The sequence below is a fragment of the Anser brachyrhynchus genome (assembly GCF_964034855.1).
Source record: "Anser brachyrhynchus genome assembly, chromosome: 2".
NCBI lineage: Eukaryota > Metazoa > Chordata > Aves > Anseriformes > Anatidae > Anser > Anser brachyrhynchus.
Window position 1 is genome coordinate 121,995,618 of NC_137695.1, and position 18,501 is coordinate 122,014,118.

At 36.3% G+C, this 18,501-nt stretch overlaps 1 protein-coding gene across 7 annotated transcripts in view; it reads right to left on the reverse strand.

The window, feature by feature from the left end:
* TOX (thymocyte selection associated high mobility group box) overlaps positions 1 to 18,501 on the reverse strand; it is a 221,339-nt gene that overhangs the window by 33,970 nt on the left and 168,868 nt on the right. For 5 of the 7 annotated variants that reach the window (XM_080578982.1, XM_080578983.1, XM_080578981.1 and 2 more), the window contains 2 exons: positions 10,581 to 10,859; positions 4,077 to 4,307 (listed from right to left, as the gene is read on the reverse strand). In XM_080578982.1, coding sequence (XP_080435108.1) covers positions 4,077 to 4,307; positions 10,581 to 10,859 — 510 coding nt within the window. The remainder of the gene's footprint in view (positions 1 to 4,076; positions 4,308 to 10,580; positions 10,860 to 18,501) is intronic. The other 2 variants (XM_080578987.1, XM_080578986.1) reach the window with 1 other exon arrangement.

The following is an 18,501-nucleotide window of genomic DNA, read 5'->3' on the forward strand; positions in this document are numbered from 1 at the left end:
TAGTATAATAGCACATTTATTAAGGTCTTTGGCTGAAGTTTTAAAGTTACACTAATGTAAACAAGAACATTTTGTTTGTAATTTGCCACATATATTACTGCTTTACTAGGTCTCCAATTAGAAACCTAAGGTTCATTTAGTACACACACATCTGGTACTGATTTAAACCGACTCTCCTTTTTCATCTAAGGACAGAAAATGACCTAAGTAGCCTTTTTACCTAGTTTGAACCAGCATTCTGTCTGAAAGCCACAGACTTGACCATTTAGCATGCTGAACCCTCTTCCCTGGGGGCTGTTTTTCTCCCCTTTGCAGTAAAAATGTGTGCAAAGGGCAATGATGTACATAAATAGGCTATAAAAAGGGATGCACAGAAGAATAGTACTGACTAAGGAGAAAACAATGATCATGATAGTAAGAGAGGATCTAGAAAAGCCACTGAAAATATCCCTGTGCTATGGCTACAGCACTGGGGAGAATTTATCCTAGCATACTACTGCTACAGCTGCTTTCCATTCACAGGTTTACTAATCAGAACACTTTTATAAAACATTCACAGTGAAAAATGAAGGTAAATGCACAGTCCCTGCTTCTGATTATGTGTCATTATTGTACCCAAATCAGAATTTGAGAAAAAACTATGACATCATAAGCCCCTTTAATTCCTAGAGCTCTCTATGTATAAAGGTTTGGACATACAAAATACAAACACACACCAGAGTTGTTTGAAAATGGTTGTTGTATACTCAGAAATTAATGGGAACAGTTATAGCATATGACACAAAAATATAAATGTCTTCATATGGTAAAATGAGAGTGGAAGTACACTGCTATATGCTTTAATCTAATAAATTGCAAGATTTGCACAGTAAGAGAATCGGTGTTTGATACCTTTTAAATATAAATCCCCCTAACCTCAGCAAGACACGCAGCTTTTTTGTCATTCAAATTCTATTTTCTCAAACCACATTTTCCTAGTTTCTTTGCAGTTTGAAAAACATACGTGGTTCTTGCACAAACCCTTTTAAACTACAATCTAATATGTCAGGTTAATATATATATATTTTTACAAAGGCTTGAGCATACTTATACTGCCCTCAGGTTGTTACTGTACTGAGTTTCAATACATTTACTTATTCTGTGGTTCTGTGGTCAATCTGCAGGGATAAACAAGAAGAATTCTGTGCATTTCAGAAAAAGCTGGCACAGGTCGTAGAACAGAGAAGATTTCATTCTGGCATAAAAAGACAGGGTTATTCTTCTTTCTCAATAGCTGCATTATGTTCTACTTTCTGATTCATTTATATTTACTATTTAAATAGAAAAAGGAGTTCCAATTCAGGGAACATAATTTGGAAATATAATTCTATTTAAATTCCAGAATAAGCATTTGCTTCCAAAACATAAAAGCCAGAAGCTTTATGATAATTGATTTTTTTTTTCCGGCAAGTATAATTCATCAATAAAGTATTCCTCTAATGATGTGTTTGTTTTTTTAGTTAACTACTTTTGAGTTTCTGAAGCTTCTTCAATGCAAAATTCCAAATAATGCATTAATCATTAGCATTTTTAGAGTCCAATTTCCCTACCAGAGACAGAGGTTTCATAACAGTTACTAATGCTCTGGATCTGAAAAATTAGGCCTTTAAAATACAGACTATCTAGTCAGTTAAGATGTCTTGTAATCATTACTTTGTACTATTAGATCCCTAATGGAATAAAGAATGAGTTTAAATTTATTCTAGAAAATAGGATCACCTTTTTTTTTTTTTTTTTTTAAATAGGGAAAAACCTTTTATTCTCTTTGTACAATGCTAGATTAGAAAGGGCTTGGGCCTGGAGTTTTAACAAGTGCTTAATAGATGATAATGAATAGGCAAAATGAGTCAAAGAGCAACAAAGATATTTAACCAAACTCTTGGAATAATTGGTTTAAAAATCCAGTTTTAGCCATTTTTTCATGGATGTGTTACGTGGACTCTGCAACACATCATTCTCCTGTGTTCCAACTTAAATTAAGGACAATTGAGATAAGGAAAATAAATTGTGTTCTGCTGTTCCACTGTGGGACTTATTCAATTATTGCTTTCAACCAGAACAGGAAATTCAAGTTAAAGCTGAAATTTTATTTTATTTTTTATGCACTTTTCTTAAGCCAAATTCTATGGAAAGGCTGGTAACTTTCTTTTGGTACTCGCAAAATGACAAATTCCATGGAAATATGTATTCTTTTAGCTTGATCTCCATTATATGGTGCTGGACTGTTATGCATGAATTTAAGTCTTCTGCTTTGTAAGCAGAGCAAAAATTATGGAAAGAAAAATGGTGACCGCTGAAACAGCCACATATTTAGGTCATTATGAAAAACAGGGGAGAAAAAACAGGCACAAGATTTGGCGAAATAATTTTTCTGGTTGGTGTCACCACTAGAGAGAGATAACTAGACAGACAGTTTCTTGAGAAGTCCGGGTCTTTGCCTTTCACCATTTCGGAAAAGTTTGGATACACGATCCCACAGGCAAACAAAATGGGTCCAAGATATAGATCTGAGTACTTGGAGTATTCTTAGGTGTGTTAGGGCATGCAGATTCAAACATGGGGAGTGATTCTGGCCAAGGACCTTTCTTAAGGGTAGAAACTATAGTCTCTTAGCTTTGGCTTGAGGTCCTGGCTAAGTACAGCAGGTGCAGCATGTTGCTTCTTGAACTGCTTTTTGGGTAGTCTGCTGAGCAATGGTTACTACTTGTGTGGTTCAGCACTATCCCTGCTGCCAGCTTGCAGGTATGCAGGACAAGGAGGAATGGCATGAAAACCTCTTGCTTGTGAGCTTAACAAAAAGCATACTCTGAATTTTTTCTAAGTCAAGAATGAACATCCATCATCATATTCCCAACAAAGTAATGCTCAAGTATGAGAGAACCTCTGTACTGGGAAGGTCTAAACAGCCTGTCAGATCAAGGATGTAACCTTGGCCTTTGTTGAACATACTGAAAATGGTAGAAGGAAGACACAACACAACAAAATAACCTTAATCATAGAATCTTAGAATCATTTGCATGTCAATCAAGCCCAACCATCACCCTGACTTACAAAGTCCCATCATCAAACCATGTCCCTAAAGCACCAGGCCAAGTGACATTTCTGATCCCTAGATATAGAAAGCTACTTTTTCTCAAGCTAAACCTTCCAAGTGCTGACCTTATGCCAGGGTACATACTGGACAGAGTAAGTGCCAAGTCTGGATTCTTATTACCCTTTTACCTTAACAGGCAACTAGACATGCGTATACCTTCCAGTTATTAGTGAAGAAAACTTTTTTTTTTTTTAAGCCCAAATTACTTTACCTACAAAAAATCATAGTACTATTTTGCTTTTTATTGCTAGACATACTAACTATATTAATTATGTAATAATAGTATGTTCAGTGTGAATAAATGACAGGTACTTTTGTCCCAGTACTCCCAGTACTCCCAGTACTCCCTGTCATCCCCACTCAGGTCTCCTGTATCCAATTATAACGCCCATTCAGTATATCCTTTCCTTCCACACCTGTAACTTTCTTAAAGTTCCCATTTCTTTCTCTATCCAATCCATTCTGTTGTCAGATAGTAAAAATGCAACCAATAACAACAGAAAAGCAATGGTTTGCTAAAGAGAGGATGAATGGTATTTGGGGGAACAGTTGGGAGCTCAGATATATGTCAGGTCCTACTGCACAGGAATATACTTTTTGGTGGCAATGTCTTCCTACACCACACTGTCATAGACAAGGCAATGCTGCCCTGTCTGCCCTGCCCTGAAATCTTAGGCCCACTGACGTCAGTATAAACCAATACTAAACATCATCTAAAAGTTTGTTGTCACACCCTCAACTAAAAAACTCTTTTAGTGGTTTCATGCATTGACAAAAGCAATGAAATAATACTCTCCTTATCTTAGTCTCTTTAAACCATGTTCCTAATATTGCACATATTCAGATTTCATCCCTGCAAACAAAAGAAGCTGCCTAGAGTGCTTAGATGACCCAGATAACATTTTCCTGAAACAAAGCCTCTGAGCTGCAGCACATATTGTACCTGTTTTTGTTCTTCTCCTAAGCCGTCCCACATTGAAGCTACAATTTTAGAGACTTCGCCAAAAGTAGCATTGGGGTTTTGGCCCTTGATGGCTGCTTGAGTGTCTCGGAAGAATAATGCATAGGCAGACACAGGCTTTTGTGGCTCATTTGGGTCCTTCTTCTTCTTCTTTTTGGGAGTTTTGGGTTTCTTTCCCATATCTGAAGCAGGTCTCTTCTCTCCTCCATTGACCTGTAACATAAAATTAGAAAAGTGCTATAAAAAAATCCAATTTAATTCAGTCCATCCATCATTGTAGTTTCTGTAACACATACACAGAATTTGGATTTTGTAGGCAAAAACACAATTTTAGTTGTCATATTTGATAATCCAAATGTTGACACCATCTGACTTAGTCTCCTATATAAAATTTGCTATAAACAGTTTGGATTACGTAACTTTTCCCCTTAAAGGGCTTTATATTTTGCTTTCATATAATTGTTATCCTCTCATGTAGTCATCTTTTTACCTCTTCCAAATTTTATCACTAATGGCTACGACATGCAGTAAATCTAGGACATGTTTCATTACATCCTGACCACCAGTTCAGTCTCAGTCATGAGACTGTGAATAAAATGGTTCAAGGTATAGAGAAACTACTCCACACCTTTTAATTAAAATCTGAAGAAACAAATTTATGCCAGTATAGACAGTTTGGAACCCTTTGGAGGACCAGTTCTGATCCATCTGGATTTAGCTGCATAGTTTTTTCCTCTGCTTATGTAAATGCAAATTCCTGATTTTCTGAGAAAAGGAAAAGAGGAATGGTATAATGGTATATGAAGAGCAGTGTATGTGCATATGAATAAAATATTGCATGAGTATTTGTGCAAATGTGTTACGGGCAACAACAATTTGCCACTTAATAGCTCAGAGATCTTGATCAGGACAGCACCTAGGTGACTTACATGCACATAAGGGACATAAGGGGAAACTGTTCAGATGCTTCAGCATAGCTCCATGGCTACGTGGTTTCTCTTGATAAGATCACTTGATTTACTATACCTGTAGTACTGATGTGTGATCTTACTAGAGGGCTCAGGGGCTTTTTTCTCTTGTTGGTTTTGTCCAGTGTACTGTGTGCATCATAAGCAGTTTGACATATGAGAAGATCAAGGGCACAGAAGTCATAATTGACCAGATCTGACTTTCATCACATGCCTTTTTTTTTTTTTTTGATAATGCATATCAAGTGACACAGCAGAGATATTCAAATCAGCAGAACCACATGAGGAAAATGACAATATTCACCATCTGAGCCTTTCGTATTTTTCTTATATACTTCACTGTGTGGTGCCCAAGCGGACAGAGGTGACTACAGTGAACAAACCCGATCACTGTGGCTTATTAAACATGTGAACGATGTGATGCCATAATTTGAAAATGAAGTTGATTGTTTCCTAGGCATTACATTACAGTAGGTACTTTGTAACTTTAATACAAAGTTAATGGCCATGGAGCCTGACATCATTTTAGAAAGTATGGAGAAATAGAAGCAGTGTGCTACCCATTATTAATTTATCCAACTTTTAGTCTCTTGTTATCATTTCATTCTACAGAGTACCCAAACTGCCAGCTAAATGGTAGTTAAAACTACCAGAGAAATTGTGATTAACTAGGTCTCCCTAGTTAATTTGACAATATCATTCTAAAGGCCTCAGGCAGTTCTATGCAAACTCCATAAGCAAGGAGGCTTGACAGTAATTGGGGCCAGAGTAAAAGTTTTTATCTTTATTCTTTGTCAAGGTTTTCCTCTTTTCAAAGTATTTTTTTCACAATGAAATTTACTGGTTCTTTGTCTATTAGGATACCACATTACTTAAACTACTCTTAAACTAGGTGATATGCTGCAGAGACTTGTGTAAAGAAGCCTTTTGGTAAACTGTTCTGAGAATGGCTCTAAAATCTTATTCTCTAACCTGAACGATCAAGAGTCTTCAAAAACCTACTGTTAAAAAGAGAGTACTCACAGGGGAAATTTTGTTTGTCTTATATGAAAATAACTAAATAAAAAGAATACCAGAATTTCAGTACTAATAACCTTGCAAATGGCTGAGATGATGGCCTACCTTATGCTCTCATCACTCTATCAGCTTCATAGACCCTACTTCTAACCACCAAAGCAGAGACAGATGGGAAATAAAATAAAAAACATATACTCTGCTAGGCATAGACTTGTGCCTCAAAATCCCTGGAGGTGTAGTTAGCTCATGGTAATCCACCTCCTGTCATGGCTTATTGCTTAATTATGGTGATGTATTTAACTTATTTATCACAAGAAAGCAATAATCTTTCACTTTAAAGAAGTGTACATTAACCATGTTGCACACATAATAGATCACAAGAATATCTAGTGTAGGATTTAAAACTATCAAGTAAGGCACATCGTTGATATCTAAATGTCCCTTGAGAAGCTGGAAAATGTCTATAAGCATATTTAAAATAAACTGCAATAGTACCAAAGCCTTTAATGGAGCTAAGAGAGCTGTTTTATGCACACTATCTTGCAGTAATCGCTGTAGTTTAAAATAGATTTTAATCAAGCACCATCTGCATAATAGGCTGAACAGACAACATAGAATTCTACTTATAACTCTTATCATATAAAGTAAATATTGTAAAACCTCTACCACATAAAGAGAATATGTTGCAGCAGTTCTTTAGTAATCGTGTTTCTGTTAGTTAATTCTTGCTACTTGCAGTCCTCTCGCTATCTTTCCTCTAAACTACATTATTTGAAAATCTCTCATAAGTGATATTCAAATGAGCATGGAAGAAAACCCTGTTATCCATCTATGAAGAAATACATATTTGCAAACCAATAATGCTTCCAGCATTTCACAATTATGCTTGGCAATAACCAGATACATGTTTAGCAATCTAACAGTATGAAAAATGACAAGAATTACATAACTGTAATATTCCAGTGTTTAGGTGGTTGGAATAAAGCATGTGGTAAGTGGTCACTTTGTTTATAATGTTTTTTGAGTTACTTACAACTACTGATTTTTAAGTTCTCCCTTTTTTCTTCTTCTAACTATAGTCCCACACATTACATTTAGAATTAAGGAGACTTAGGGATGTATACTACTTGCACAAACAATATAATTGGTCAAAGACTATAGTTCATATTTCCATGGACATAGGCCACTTTCTGACAGTGTATATATACAGCCTTATATCCATGGTACTGTTATGATTAATCTTATGGTCAAGCAACCTCAGCTGTCCTGCTTTTAGAGCAACACCATCTAGGACAACTGAGCTCTCTATAATGCAGTTCCTATCCTATTTTTGCGCTAGAGGGTATATGTACAATTCAAAGTCCAAGATGCCTATGTGAAACAGCCTTTAGTAGACCGAGTATAGCCAAAAATATTTAGCAGCTGCTGCCATTAGTTCTGTGTACATTGGACTGGGTTTTGAACAATTTGAATATTTACCATAGAATGAACTTCCTGGAAGCTCAACATATGAACAATTACATCAGTCTGTAAAGTTTCCTCATTACTGGCATTTGGAATATGTACTGAAATGTAGCTGAAATGGCCATTTCCTACCTGCATAGAAATTAGTGGTTCAGTAGGAATACAATTATATTTCTAGTCCAAACATACATTTGCTCATACCTTCTGTCAACACATTTTATAAATTCATGTAAACATGAACAGGACACTGAGATTTCTTTATTTTTTCTCTATATAGAAATAGATATAGTTGTTAGGGATTTTGCTACCAAATCTGCTATCAAAGAACCAGTGGTTTCTCTTTCGCTTGTAAGGCTGGGCATTTAGATAACAGAAACTAACAGAGGTCATCTGACTTTGAGATGATGGAGATCTATTCCATTTGGAAATGTATGTTGTCTTTTTGATCAATGTTTGTACAGTGGCAAAAATCTTCTCTTGCTTGCTAAATAGCAGAGTGTCACTGGTGATATTAATGATAAGGTGAATTCACAGTGATTTGTTTTTTACACAGTCCTCATAGCAGGAACATCTTACTAACTTCATGAAGCTGTTCAAATGTGGTGAGATACAGTAGCTTCTACAAGACTGCAATGTGCACTTCTATTCAAATAGAGAATAATGAGTTCTAGCCCTGATCTATTAAGTAGTATCACACATCTACATGACTGTTTATAGAAAAAAGAAAAAACTTAAGTTTTACCAAAGTTATATATATTCAGGTAAAAGACAGAGGTTCTTACAAGGGACACAATGACTGCTCTACGTCTTCCTGTCCACATCCAGTACCTTTCACTAGGAGGAGAATTTCTGTAGTGAGAAGAAACCTCACATATCCCTCCAAAGCAGAGCTGAGAAAATTTAATGCATTGTGGCTGTGGAAAAGGATCTCCATAGCAAGCTGGTTTATCCTAAGTATCTCTATCCATGAATGCATTGGCAGCTTCCAGGGAGAGCGGTGTAACAGAAAGATACACAGCAGAGGGGTTTAAATAATAAACTATAACATTACACTAGCTTTTTATGCCAATTATTCAAAATCTCTTGTCTTTATGGAGGGAACTACAGTGGAACTATTGCTTCAGATCCAACTGTGGCCAGCTTCAGGCATTTTCAGGAAGACGTAAGAAATCCCAGAGATGACAGGTATGTTATAATGTACCTGCCATAAAGTTTGCAGTTTAATCCCTATTAGTTGGAAACTAATTTAAGCTCTCCATCATTGTTAACCAAGTTTAATATCCTTTAAAACATTTCTGTTTGAACAGAAATTATGATTATTGAAAAATTTTAAGGCAATGTATTAACTTCTGCATACTGAGTTATTTTTCTCAATTTTATGTTGTGTTCTGTGCCTTTTCTCATCTTTTTCTGTTTACACTGAGCATGAGAGGATTTTAAAGAGTTTTCCAAAATAGCTTTTTTTTTTTTTTTTTTTAAGTTGAACAGTATATAATCTGTCTTCCACAAAGGACCAAGTTGTCTGCAGTGATTATTATCAGTGATTATTATTAAAATTATTGTCTTCATTTGTGTACTGTCTGCATGAAGTCACAATCCTACACTTCTGCTAGCATGAAGTGTTGCAGTGATAAAGTACATCAGAAATATGGGTTAAATAGATGAAGTATTTTATAAAAGAAAAAAGGACACCAATTATTTGATTGGGAGTTTCTCCAGAAATTTAAAGTATCTTGCACATTCCCATCAAAAAGTACTAGCAAAGAAAATGGAGTAGCAAATAAATTATTCTGTAAAAGTAATGGCTGTCTGGAATTATTTTTACATAGTAGTATTCTAAAATCTCCCTCAGTAACGAAGTGCTCATTTAAAATGTATGAATTATTCAGTAATTTTTGAAACCTAAAGTTTGAGGAATTAGGGGAAAGACCTGAAATAAAACTTTAAATCTGAATTTATTTAAAATGCAGTAAAACATATGTCTTCAATTACAAGATTGTTTTATAGCTTGAGGCATGAAAAACAATATAATTTGAAAACAAATCAGAATTATATTTCTTGACTGGATTATACCTCCTCAGTGACTCACAATGCATTTTCTTCACATTCCTTGCAAGTCTACAGCTTTTCCCCACAAGATATGGCCACGATACAACATCTTCACTACTGCATAACAATTGTTATTTTGTAGTGACCATAAAATAGAGATAAGAGGTTCTCAATTTCAATATGCTCTATGCCTGGTTTATTGGATGACTTTGTGCTAAGTCCCAATCTTTTTTTATCTCAACTTTTGTGTCTGCAAAATGAAGATATACTGGCTTATTTCTGGGCATGTGTTCAGGATTTGGGGAAGTTTGGGAGATTTTTGCATAAAAGGTGCTAAGTCAATTATCATTTATCATTTAAATAAAGGTTATTTTATTATTTGAGTGATAATTATTACTTTTATACTTGTAGGAACACTAAAATTAAGCTTAAATGTGTCATGCTGGAGTGTTGTCACTTCCAAAAGCATAAATGCATAATGAGTCTTCAAGTTTTTCAAGGTAAGATTTTCAGTTTGTTTATTTCTGTTCTGGTTGTTATGATGTGCTGTTAACTCATTCTGTGACCAAGCAGAAAAGACTAGCAAAAGACTAGCATATTGTACACACCGTTCATACATTTTATAGCAGTAACTTGATCTTTAACTGGGAAACATCCATTCTATGCAAGTGAGAAAACTCAACTTTTATATAAAAGTCCTAAAGGCTCTCCTTTTTTTTTTTTTAAATTTTATTTTTTTGATTTTTTTTCTTAACAGGATTCCAGTTTGCTCTCACAAAGAAGAATTATAAATTATGGATTAAGAATTATCAAGCTGCCTGAAGAATTGACTGGAAGCTACAAGTTCTGTATTCATAACCCTTTATTCACTTTAGTCAACCACCAACAATGTATAAAGTATCACCTTAATAACTGTGGCCATATGATTCATTTAGCAGGTCCTAAAAATATCCATCATTTACATAGTAGTCCTAGCATCTAAGCCTACCTTAGAGCTATCTTCTCCTTCATCTTCATGGACTGAACTGGATGGTGAAGGAGTTGCAGATTTGCTTCCAGGTGGAGAGGGTGAGTTGTGAGGAACATTGTTTCCACCCATATTCAAACCAAGCTGTGCACTGAGCTGGGACTGGTTAATAGTAGTCAGCTGCCCGTGCTGCATCATTCCTGGCTGCCTAATATCTGCAGGTTGAACCCTTGGCCTCATGGTTGCCATCTGAGGATGGGAACTATACTGGGCTCCTTCTGTATTCCGTAAATCTTGCATCTACAAGAGGAAAAAAACTGCATTAAGCATATCACTAATAAAGTGTTCTGTTCTTTTAGACCACTGTTGGCCTGATTGGCTATATAAGGCTTAAAAGAAATGGCAAGTACTTAAATAAACATATAAATACTGGAAATAAACAGAATAGGATATGATTGACATTTGCATAACACTGGCTGTTATAAACTATTCAGGCTGTAGCCTCAGCCTGTGGGAATTGCAAAAAGCACTGAAAGCTTGTTTCTTTATAGGGGGAACAAAAGGGCACTGCTTTCTGTAACTGTGTGTTGAGTATTTCAGAAATGCTAACAAAGGGGTGCAGGTTTGCATTCTGAAGTTTAGAGCCAGATCAGAACATGAATATCCTCGGAATTCAAGGCTATTTCCAGATCCTACTTCTTAAGATTCGTTTGTATTCAAGCTGTGAATTTGGAAGCTGGAGTTTTCAGATTTGGAATATCTAGTATTAAACCAAAATCTGTTTTGCCTGATGCTGCCCAATGAGATACCGAAAAGTTAAGGTTTCAGACTACTGACAGAAAGGATCCATTGACAGACTGATTAAATGATTTCTGAGTTGATTTGCTGCTGAGACATATATGACCAGAAAGCTCGTAAGTTGCAGGATTGACAAATGAATCCATTGTGCTATGTGGGTCACCGCTTCTCAGCATTAACAAGACATACTATTTTAATTCAAGCAACAAATTCAGTCTCTGCAAGGATAAGAATTAAAAGCATTGGAGGATGAAACTCCATTCTTGTCCAGAGGTCAAATGTACCATACACGCACACTACAGCAGATTGCCTATAATGTCTTTTCAGTATACTCATACTGAACATGACAAAAAACAAAGAGTATCAAGGAGAAGCTCAGAGTTAAACTAAGGTGTTATGTGGGTGATTTAAAATTGAAGTGTCAATTCAAAGCTGAAATGAAATAGATATAGTTGTCGTTCAGTGCATCCGACAAACATGCCATACGTATCAAGTGGAATCTGACAGCAACTACCGTTGTATAAGTTCCATTCTGATAAGGACACATGTTAATGGTTCAATGTATTAACATAGCCACATTTATTCTACTGACAGTCTTTGTTAGACTTGTCATCCAAAACATCTAAAGATGGCTCTTTTTTTTTTTTTTTAAAACTACTTATACCTCGTGACTTCCATAACCTATCTCTCTCTCATACACACTCCCCTATATATCAGAGCAACCTGTGAGATACCTTTCAACCAGCAAGGCACAGAGAAAGAAAAGATAAACCTGTAACTTCACCTTTCCTCTTATTACTGAGAGAGTAAAAAATTACAAATTTTAGGGAGATATTTTATGAGCTTAGGGATTGATTTTTATAAGGCTGACTGGCTAGCAGTAAATCAAACTAATAATAGCATTAGTTCTGGAATACTTACCACTTTAAATGTATATGTATCTCTGAGAAGTATCTGGAATACATTCTGCCAACGTGACATCACAATTATACCTGTATTTATATTGCTTCAGAAATTCATAGCTTTTGGTAAAAAAGGGTTATCAATACAAACACGTTCAAGTTCACTTAATGACTACTAAAGCACTGGAGAGGAGAGACAGAGCAGTGTATGAAATCAATTGAAGACTGAAATTTGAATCCTGACAGTCATTCATACGTTTAAAGATTGCTACTGACTTGTTCCCTTCCCTCCAGTACCAGCTCCCCCTCTAGTCAAACATATTAGCCTTGAAAGCTATCATTATCGCTGCCTCTAGCAGACAATCCACACCAAAGCAGTTGTGTCCATAAAGCTCTAACTACTCCTCCTCCCCATCTCCCCGGATCCAGCTGTTTCAATGAATAGCAGTTGGTGGGGGTGAGCGGGAAGGCAGGCCGCCCCCAGGCCCTCTCCTAATGGCGCTCACCAGCTGCCGTGTGGCCTGGCGCCAGCAGGGATGGGAGGGGTGCCGGGTCCCTGGTGAGCCGGGGGAGAGAGGCACCTCTGAAAGCACCCTGGTCACCCCATCTGCTGCATGTAACACCCAGTGTGGCTCAGCACCCTCCCAGGAGATTTTGCTTTAGGCATAGTGTTGCCTGCAGGTTGAGGGAGGTGGTCCTTCCCTGCTGTTCAGCACTGGGGAGGCCGCACCTGGAGTATTTCATCCAGTTTTGGGCTCCCCAGTAAAAGAGACACCTGGGTATACTGGAGGGAGTCCATCTAAGGGCCACAAAGATGACTGAGGGACTGGGGCACCACTCCTATGCAGAGAGGCTGAGAGAGCTGGGACTGGAGAAGAGGAAGGTCGGGGGGAATCTCATCAATGTCTGTAGTTAACCTGAAGGGAGGGTGCAAAGAGGATGGAGCCAGGCTTTGTTCCAGTTTGTGCCCAGTGCCAGGACAAAAGGCAATGGGCACAAACTGGAACATGGAAGGTTCCATCTAAACATCTGGAAGCACTTCTTTACTGTGCTGGTGGTGGAGCACTGGTACAGGTTTCCCAGAGAGGCTGTGGAGTCTCCCTCCTTGGAGGTCTTCAAAAGCCACCTGGACATGGTCCTGGGCAACCTTCTCTGGGTGGCCCTGCTTGAGCAGGGGTTGGACCAGATGACCTCCAGAGGTCCCTTCCAACCTTAGCCTTTCTGTGATTCTGTGATTATGTGAATGTGTATCCAAATGATTTTATGAACTCTGGAATGGAAATGAGCACTATCTGAAACTCCTGAAAACTATTTCAGTCTTCTGAATGAATATGCCAAGTACCACTCTCATTAAAAGCAGGGCAAAGGTTATAATTTTAATTACTTTTTCCCAAGCAAAATACAATAAATTTGTTATTTTTCAAACACTCTCTCCTTCATTAAAAACTCTTTATATTAATTTCAAATATTATCAGATAGGTACTGCAGAGCATTCTGTCTGTCATCTTTAAACAACATATATTTTTAAATAATCTGTGTCCAGTTTTAACTCCAGCATTGAACATACACTGTTTTCAGATAACATGACAACAACTGGGCAGTTTTGGACATATCCCCATACAAAATACATGTGTAAATATTTGCAAGAGAGCCCTTCACTAAGGAAATTCTGAGGACTGCAAAAGGGGTGGTGCAGTAGAAAAAACGGTATTTTTCTTTTCATTATGATTCAGCTTGTCTTTTGAACTTTTAAATTTGATGAATACCAGTCTACCTTTACAAAACCAGGAGTAAGTAGGATGGCAACAGCTTGCTTAAAAGTACACATTTCCTTTTAGATGCTAAGCGAGAAACTGTCATCTAAGGTACCTGCATGCAGAGAAAAGTGTGAGCTGGCTGGGAACATGCCAGTGTCATCCATGCACAGACCTGTGGCCCTCAGCAAGGAGGATCAACATGGCTCTGCATCTGCAGATGAGATTTCTGTCCCGCCTCTCTTTGCCATGCACTGCAGAGCCTTCCCAAATCATGACCCTTCCTAGGGAAACAATGGGATTACCTAAGAAAATGGAAACTTGAGTAAGAACAGGCAGCCGACCACACCAACTGTGAAACGTTATAATGTGGAAAGCACGTGATGTTGAATCTTCAGGTTTCTAAGGAATCAACAGACTTCAAGAACTGTTCCATTTTCTCTGTTGACTTCAAGAACAGTCCCAGCAATGAAAACCACATACTTCCACTGCCACTGTAGTGTGACAGTATGCCCCTGTTTCAAACGGTGTGATGACCTCGTCACTGAGAGAACAGTGGCACTGATCATAAATATTATCTGTAAACATTACAAGCAGAGTATGACCAATTCCTTATAAACTACTTCAAAATCAGAAGCTTCCTATTGCTTGTTCTTCCAGATGGAGTTTTACAAAGCCCAGCAGTGTGTGGCTGTGCTGGAGCCATATTCAGTATGCAGAAGCAATATTGCAAACACTCTGCTGAATACAAAGCTGAATATAAATCCTGTTGAATGGCAGAATGCCAAATGGAAGAACAAAGTTACAGAATTTGTGTGCTACAGAGGATAAGGACATTCGTAAACTGACACCTTCAATGGTCTCTCTGATGAGGTAATAATGACAATATCTGGAACTTTAATATCATTCTCCATCTGTCAATTCAATGTTTCACAACTTGTGTTGTATTCAGCATTAGAACATGCCTGGTTCTATATTAGTTTTACTAATGGGGAAGCTATGATACATTTCTTTATATGGCTATATTTTTTTTTTTACTGTTTGCATTTCACTTATAAGCAGAAACTGAGCATCCACCCATGAAAGTGTTTGACTGCAAGTTAAAAGACATAGTAAAAGCATCTAATTCTGAGGTGTGTACCAATAACCTACCTAATAGTCACATATTTAGTGGACTACCAGAACAGTTCATTTGATATCTGGCTGAAAACAAACTCCTAATGCCCTGTTCAAAGCTCCTAAGGTAGTGAGAACAAAACTGAAGTGCTTTAAACATCAGACCATCATTCTCCCCATCATGCTATGCAGAACACAGCCATATCATCCCTACATAGAAATATCTCGCTGTGGGACAATATGAATACAGTACGCTAATCACAGAATCACAGAAAATAGTGCTAGAAGGGACCTCAAAAGGTTATTTAGTCCAACACTTTATCTCACAGTAGGATTAGCTATACCTAAATCATTTCTGACAGATGTTTGTCTAACCTCTTCATAACCTCCCTAGGCAATTCTTGTGCTTAACTATCCTTACAGTGGAAAGGGCTTTTTTTCCGTAATGTCTCACCTAAATCTCCTTTGTTGTAATTTAAACCTACTACTTTTTGCTCTACTCCCAGTGGACATGCGGGATGTTTTTCCCCTTCTTTACAGAAAAGTTGTACACACTAGAAGGCTATTATGAATTTCCTTTCAGCTTTTTTCTTCTTCAGACTAAACAACTAAACCTGAAGATTGAGACTCTTTTATATATATATATTTATATATAAATATATATATATGCTGTGTTTTCTACACTTATGATCATTCTTTCTGATATCCTCTGGACTATGTCCAATAGTCTTTGTCTTTATTTAAATATCATGCCCCAAACTCCACAAAATACAGATATTTTTATCTGACACAGCATTCAAATAGAATCCTTCAAGTCTCTCACAGGATCTAGGATAAAGCATTAAAAAATCCCTAATAATCTGTCTTTTTTAGTATAAGCTGGTTACTCATGCAAGATGCAAAGAGAGTCAAATGGCAAGACCCTTAACTAGCAACCCAGAAGCTGGCTTTAGGAAGCAAATAAGTTTTTTTTCTAAGAAGCATTAGGCAGGGAGTTTCAAATGGAACATGCTGTTAGCAAAATAATTCCCATGTTATTTTTTCTTGTTATAATTAAGAATTGTAATGCAACATCTCTCTCAAAAGCTGTAAAATTCCAAATTGTTCCTCCTTACTTAAATAAATTCTAAAAAATGTAATCCTTAAATGAAAGAAGAAAGACAAGTTGCCTTAACAGACTGAAGTAAATACGACAGGTCTAAGTATATGCAAGAAACGCTAGGGATTATGCACTGGAGATGAAAACATTAAAATATAAGGAGAAATGCACAGAGCTTACTCACTGAAGTAAGTGGAGAACACATATCTCACTACCCCATGCAAATTCATACCAAGCCACAGCAGGCATATTGCCAATATCACCAACATATCTTACAAAAAAAAAAAAAAAAAAACTTATTTTTTTAGTGAGAGCTAATATAGGCTTTTCTGATGGACATTGTGGAAGTGGCAGATGGTCCTTTACTTCTTGTCTAAGTGTTGAAGGTAAATCAGTGACAAACAATTATGCACACTAATGTGAATCTATGTTACAATCAATCAATTCAAATAAAGATTCGAATTTGGGAGAAAAATGCATAGAACCTTAAGCATTATCTATGAAGACATCATAGTGTGCTTCCTTCTTCACTGATGTCATCCATCTTAGTCACCGTTTTGGTGCCACAGGTGTTCTTTTGTAGGCTGAAGGTGTTTCTCATTGGTATTCTAAGAAACACTGGTGACAGTACCTGTGGCATATTAAAACTGAAAATTTTTCGGTTTTTAAATAATGCAACATTGAAATGTAACATTAGCCCTGATTGTGCCAACCTCCTAAAAAGCCATGAGATTTGCTTAGAAATTTTAGTTTTTATTTGAAGTGGTTTAATTGTATTCTATCATAAGCCAATGCACATCTGCAAGATGTCTTCAAGTGACTCAGAGATGCTCTTTAAGAAAGAGACAAGAATTTGAATTTCTACATAATTACTTGACTTTAAATTAAGGTTTAAAAAGAAAAGAAAAAGACAACATTCAATGGCCAGACAGTTTTTTGAAAGCTGATACACTGAAAAAGAACTGTGTTTGGGAGAAAATAACCATCCTTTATGGTGAAAACAAGCAATTGCAAAACCAAAAAGCTTGTAATTTTTTTTGTAATAATCCAAAATGAAAGCAATATTCATCATGGAATCAGAGCTAAGTTTAAACTTAAACACATCTAAAAATATAAAAGTCCATTCTATACACCCAAAGCTTTCACTTAATTTATACTGATATCAAGTAGTAATAACCTATGGTTATTTGTTGTGTACTGGATTTTAGATTAATAACAACTTAATTAAAAGCAAACCATGCAGTTTCACATGTAGTTTTGCATCACATGATGCTATTCAATGCAGTAATATAAAACTAGTTGAACATCTGCATTTGTACACCACAGAAGAATAAAAAGTTACTCCAGTATTAAGAAGTTTGAAATCTGACAAGTCAGGCTTCACCGATCAGAGTGGATGAAATCGTAACTGGTGTGCATATCCTGTCATGAACAAAGGCGGATCAAACCCTAATATTCACAATTAAAATAGAAATCATATCTGTAACCAAGTCTTCTTTTTACGTATTTAAAAGAATGTGTGCTGAAGAATGGTTTGTTATGAGAGTTAAAGTTACTGTAAAATGACCACAGAGAACCATTCAAAATACATTAAAAGGAATAACCCAAAGCACCAACTAATAGAAAAAGGGATGTGTTTTCATCATCTAATTTTATAATTCTCTTCTGTATCAGCTAACTGCATAATGAAAGACTGAGTTTTAAAGTAAGTGGGTATTTAGGGAATTTTTTAGTGTTGTACACAAATGCGTTTTATATTCTAAGCCCAGTGCATTTTCAGGATAATGAAAGGATCATTCAAAATTTGTGTTGATTAGGAAAACAGTCTTAAAATTAAGCAGCAGAAACCTCACATGTAAAAAGAACCCTAAACTAAAACAAAACAAAACAAAACAAAACAAAACAAAACAAAAAAAACCACCCTATTAAATTTACTACTCTAATCTTTCCAAAATCATTCTGTTAAAAATTAAACCATTTTAGGTTTCTTTATATAGTATTGGTTCTGCAAGTGATCTTAAGCTCCTTTAAAACAATTATATACTCAAAATTTGACTGCAAAGTTTTATAGCACAATCACATAATGACTAGAATGCAATAATATACAGTTTCCATATTTCTTGGTACACAGTTAATTTGGTGACTATTAACATTCTTTTCTACTTTATGTTTTAATATCCTTTGAGTCACACAGGGCCAAGGTCTCAAAACTAATCATAAAAAACTACCGACTGCTATTCACTCTAATATAATAACCCTTTATTTAAAACAAC